Source organism: Petromyzon marinus, unplaced genomic scaffold (genome assembly GCF_048934315.1).
Source record: "Petromyzon marinus isolate PM22_M1 ecotype Great Lakes invasive population unplaced genomic scaffold, UKy_Petmar_22M1.pri1.0 PM_G_Scaffold_39, whole genome shotgun sequence".
In the NCBI taxonomy this organism is placed as follows: domain Eukaryota; kingdom Metazoa; phylum Chordata; class Hyperoartia; order Petromyzontiformes; family Petromyzontidae; genus Petromyzon; species Petromyzon marinus.
This window is the reverse complement of record NW_027422972.1, coordinates 1578630-1584291: the sequence shown is the minus strand read 5'-3', so window position 1 is coordinate 1584291 and position 5662 is coordinate 1578630. Positions and strand designations below refer to the sequence as shown.

At 43.0% G+C, this 5662-nt stretch overlaps 1 protein-coding gene across 1 annotated transcript; it reads left to right on the top strand.

The window, feature by feature from the left end:
• Positions 1–790: 790 nt before the first annotated feature.
• Positions 791–4668, top strand: LOC142916510 (uncharacterized). The gene is made up of 2 exons (XM_076061644.1): positions 791–854; positions 1976–4668. The coding sequence occupies exon 2, from the start codon at positions 1986–1988 to the stop codon at positions 2685–2687; it is 702 nt and encodes a 233-aa protein (XP_075917759.1). The 5' UTR covers positions 791–854; positions 1976–1985; the 3' UTR covers positions 2688–4668.
• Positions 4669–5662: the final 994 nt, after the last annotated feature.

Here is a 5662-nt window from a genome sequence, read left to right as displayed (position 1 = left end):
TTCCGTGTCGGTGTGAACTTTCATGGCGAATAAAACCCTTTCTGATTCTGATTCTATTGTGGTTATTGTTGTTGTTATTTGACTTGCATCCCACTGGGATTTTTGCACACAGAGTTGGTGTACGGTGCTATTTCAGGAATATTTTGATATTTTTTCCTGTATTTTCTGTTTGCACAGTCACATAATCATTTTAAGATGTTTTCTTGTTCATGTTTTTTGTTTGTTGCGGTTGCACCCGATTCAAGAGCCGAATGGCTCACAGGGCTATACCAAATAAATAAACAAATGAACTGCAATGAACTAATATCGAAATGTACATTAGCATAATTTATTCATACTCTATTTTTTTATTTACGGAGAAGCTCATTGTGGGAGGAGCGTGTCCCGTTCCCCGGAAGTGACGTCATGTCACCTGCTGCCGCGTGACGTCACGAGATAACAGGAAGCTATCACTTCCTGCACTGAAATCCGAGGTGAGAAATTCTCATTGCGATTGTGGTTGTTGTGGTGGTGGTTGTGGTGGTTGTTGTGGTGGTTGTTGTTGTTTACCAAGGTAGAGCCTCGCTCTCTCTCGTAGGGATGTCAATTGAGTAGCAGCGAGCATGGGAATCGATGTCCAGGTTGGAACTTTACAGCGCGGGGCCTAGCCACGCGGGGCCTTGCCTCCTGCCCTCGCCTGATTGCGTTTACTTTAATTATCTCGCTTAAGTTTAATTTGTCTTCACCCGGCTCGCCACTTTGTAACTTTGTTTTATTGTAAATATTCACGCAGTTTTTTTTTTCACCAGGCCAAGCCCGCTTGAGCTGCTATACCGCTCTTGTTATCAGAAGCGACCTGCCCACAACAACACAAGGTGAGGCTTTGTCAACGTGTGTGAATGTTTTGACTTAAAACTTTGGTGACTGCAGGAATTAATATTCTTGTTTCTTTCGGTAAAGTTACGTAGATAGAAAATAAAATAAAATAAAAAAATTAAAATAAAGCAAAAAACCCACGACGTTTCGATCGCAACACAAGTGGTCTTTATCTTATTGAATTTAATCTGTTATTTTTATTTTCTATCTACGTGACTTTACTGAAAGAACCAACAATACGTGTGTCAATGTCTATCGGTCAAAGACGCTAAACGGAGTGACACACAAACTCCAAATATACAGCAGGCGTCAGGGTCGGGATCGAACCCACGACTTCCTGTATACCGGGTGAGGTAGTTAACATCTCACCACGGAGAGAGACACGCAAACTCCAGTTAGCCTCGGATATGTTCGTTGATCCTCAATTAATTACTTGGTGGAGTGAGGAAGCATTCATGCCAAGCAGATGAAGGTGGCCAGGCGTGATTCTAGACACGTCACCACCTGTTTACCCAGTGACAGTGTACAGTTTGTGTTTGCAGTAACGTCTATTAACTCTGTTGAACACGGAGGTTATATCATAACAGTAGTTTACTTTTGTTTTCCTCTGAAACTCTTTGTAAGAATGGAAACAGGAAGTTAACACAGCACACACATTCAGCTGAAGTCGGAACTGTTCATCCCAGCATTTAAGAACATCTGAGCCTGGATTCGCACCTCTAAGCTGCGATTGAACATTAATTTATTAATTTCTGCATAACACAAATAGTATTGTTTTCAACACCCTTTGCTATGTCAGCTGAATTTAGCTCTCATAAATATTCCTTTTGTAGCCAGACAGCCGAAATTGTGTACTCGGAGTTTTGGGTGAACATTCATTTTGAAGATACGAGGGCTTCCAGGCATGTTTATGACCATTTGCCCTCTCATTGTGTGCCATAACAGCCCGTGTGATGAATTTGGGAAACGTTTTACTACATCATGAATATATGAATATAGACGTGTAAGTCACATGTGACTATATATGCATTTCTCTGTGCCTCGATACTGACGTGTAGATGGTGTGGGTATTATTTTTTTCTGTCTGCAGCTGACGCCTCCTCTGACGCTTCCTCTGCAGAATTGGTCTGATGGAGCAAATGTACTCAGCGCAGCTCGGTATGACAAGGCAACAATGCGACTGGCGTGCATACAGCACGGATCGGACTGGAAATTTGACACAGCACCAGAGAACACACACAGGAGAGAAACCCTTCAAGTGCAGTGTGTGTAACAAGGCATTTGAACGGTCATTTGCTCTTAAAATACACCAGAGAACACACACGGGAGAGAAACCCTTCAAGTGCACTGTGTGTGGGAAGGCGTTTGCGCGTTCATCTACTCTTGTAATACACCAGAGAACACACACGGGAGAGAAACCCTTCAAGTGCAGTGTGTGTGGGAAGGCGTTTCCACATTCATCTACTCTTGTAGAACACCAGAGAACACACACGGGAGAGAAACCCTTCAAGTGCAGTGTGTGCGTGAAGGCGTTTGCACAGTCATGTGCTCTTGTAAAGCACCAGAGAACACACACAGGAGAGAAACCCTTCAGGTGCAGTGTGTGTGGGAAGACATTTTCAGATTTATCTACTCTTAAAACACACCAGAGAACACACACGGGAGAGAAACCTTTCAGATGCACGATCTGTGGGATGGCGTTTACACAGTCATGTAATCTTGTAACACACCAGAGAACACACACGGGAGAGAAACCCTTCCAGTGCAGTGTTTGTGGGAAGGCATTTTCACGGTCATCTTCTCTTAAAAAACACCAGAGAACACACACGTGAGAGAAACCCTTCAAGTGCAGTGTGTGTGGGAAGACATTTTCAGATTCATGTAATCTTGTAATACACCAGAGAACACACACGGGAGAGAAACCCTTCACGTGCAGTGTGTGCGTGAAGGCGTTTGCACAGTTAGCTGATCTTGTAAAACACCAGAGAACACACACAGAAGAGAAACCCTTCAAGTGTACTCTGTGCGGGAAGCCGTTTGCAGATTCATCAACTCTTCGAAGACACCAGAGAACACAAAAGCATCAGAAGATCCACAAGGAGTGGAGTCTGAAATCAGCTTGTGAAAGTCAAAGTGCCGCAATGAGCCCATCCCTCATGAAACAAGAAGCGGACGAAAATCCCAGCTTGGACACTTTTAAAGGTATCAAGGTGAAATATGAAGAGGTGATGGTGAAATGTGAAGAAGTGATGAGCGAAGAAGTGAAGGTAAAATGTGAAGATGAAGATTCAACTCCAAAATGGGAACTTCACATCGTGAAGCAGGAGGAGAATTCTGACTGAGTCAGAGTGAGGCAACTCCCAGCAGTTTGTGGAAGTGGAGGTGTGGGTGGACTTGCTCCTAGATAATACAAAGTCAAGCGGAGACCCGGTAGATGTGTAAGCCAGAGACGATGTCGCTACAATAGATGCACCTTTGTCACAGGCCTTTAATGACAAGAACGTGAAGTTGAACACTTTGTGGGCCCGTGGGTTGGGTAGATCTCTAACCAGGAGCAAGAGCCAATAAGCTCCCAAGCATTCACTATGTTATCATAATAATTGCTTTTACATGGTGCTTGCTTAATCGCCTCAGCAACTCGGAGTTTTGTATCTCATCTCACGCTCGAAGAGCATCCCCAAGTAGCAGCTGCCCCTGTGTGGTACAAGGTGGTGTCCCTGCACCGGCCTGCATGTGGACAAGAGCCTGTCATCTTCTTTGGTTCTTTCGGTAAAGTCACGTAGAATAAGAATAAAATAATAACATAAAACAATAAAATTCTCACGACGTTTCGGCCACAACACAAGTGGCCTTCGACAGGTGAAAGGAACAAACCTGTCGGGACGACAGAGCTACAATGAACGCTGCTAAGATTCTACGTGACTTTACCGAAAGAACCAAAGAAGATGAATCCTTGCAGTCACGAAAGCTTTAAATCGAAAAAAAGAGCCTGTTAGTAGGGGGCGATGATTGATGTGTCATCTCAGTTGTGTAGTTTGTAGGTAATGTTTAGAATTTGCTACATTTTCACTCAGACACCAGCATGCAATGGCCTACTCGTTTTGAATGACACAATAAAAGCTTTTTGTTAATACGATGTAACGTGATGCAGTATATTTCACTGCAGTAATCCAATTTTGTTAATATGCCTGTCAATAATTTAGAATGTATACTTGTCTGGTTTTGTGCATACTTGCAACATTTGATCCATAAGGGTCAAACAATGATTAAGTGATGTTAGGACAAAGTGTGTGTGTGTTTGAAAGTAACCTGTACAGAGAACTCAGGTGGGACCCGTTGTTCTTGTGATACAGGTCAAACGGTGTTTTTGTGTTCCACGAAGCATCTGGAGCAACTCATTGTCTTTGAAATAGGTAGCACGCTCGGATCATTCATCAGTTACAAGGCATACCACTTGAAAGTTACACTATAGGAGGAGGTACATTCTCTACAACACGAATTGTAGTTTTGTCTTACGTGTTGATGTAGATTTTGTCTAACTAGGACTAGAAATGCTCCTTGCTGATTGACGTCTGGATGTTCTTTACCTATCGGTTGAAGCAAACCCCACTGCTGTTGAGACGCTGTGCACCAATAAGGGTCCAACACGTTGACGGCCTTCAGGCCAGGAAAGTCACAACATTTGCACACGAAGGACGCATTCACGCAAGCACCCCATGCTCCGTTTTGAAGTTTTAAAATGAAACATCTTTGAATTGTGTTGTGTTTTGATTTAGATTATTTCTTCATTAAAAGTTAATTTTACATCCGGAAGTCTTCGTTGAGAAGGACATTTCGTGTGAATTTTCTCTCGTCGTTAAGTAGACGGCCTTGCCGGGGGTTCGGTTCGATGCGGACTTTCACCTGTTTGGGATTGCGGGATGGAGATAAGGCGACACGGAGCTGCTGGTCGTCTGCAGATCGATTCCAACGTAATTGAACGTCTGTCCCTGCGCCTCCGTCATTTGCAGGGGGCGCTGTAAACCTACACGCGCCCCCTGCATGAAAACAACAGAAAGTGCAGCGTTCATCACGGATAAAGTTGTGCGCTTATTTTTTAAATGTTATTCTTTTATAAGGTGATGTTGATATCGAAAACTGACACATAGCTGGCATGCCATAAATAGGAAATTAACTCTGCTTATTCGAATCAATGTATTCATATATGTTGATGAACTGTTTTCAAGCAGATTTTGTGTCTCTAACGGCGACTATAGGGACCACGTGATTGTTTAAAAATGTCTCTGATTATAACTATAATTGCCTACAATTCGTCATGTGTAGCTTATTTAGACTATAATTTATTCACTACCCAAACTGTATTGACTTGAAAACATAGAGCTGATATTTATTCTTGGTTCTTTCGGTAAAGTCACGTAGAAGGGAAACAATAAAATAACAAAAATATAAAACAATTACATTATCATGACAATTCGACTGCAACACAAGCAATCATCATCAGGTGTCACACACAGGCACACACACAGAGACACAGGCACACACAGATACAGGCACACAGTGTGTACACACACAGTGTGCACATACACAGTGTACACACACAGTCTGTACATACACAGTATACACACAGAAACAGTGTGTACACACAGAAACAGTGTGTACACACAGTAATGTCCACGTTGTAGTTGCTGAGCTCACGCACCCAAGAGGTCTCTGTTGAAGAGATGGAGCAATGGAAAATGAATCTAAATCAACTTAAACTCCATTCCCGCTCTGTGACGTCACCACTCAGCATGACCTCATCGCTGTG

Bases quoted from the DNA above. Each gene is read 5' to 3' on its own strand.
- LOC142916510 (XM_076061644.1), top strand. From the start codon at position 1,986: ATGGAGCAAATGTACTCAGCGCAGCTCGGTATGACAAGGCAACAATGC.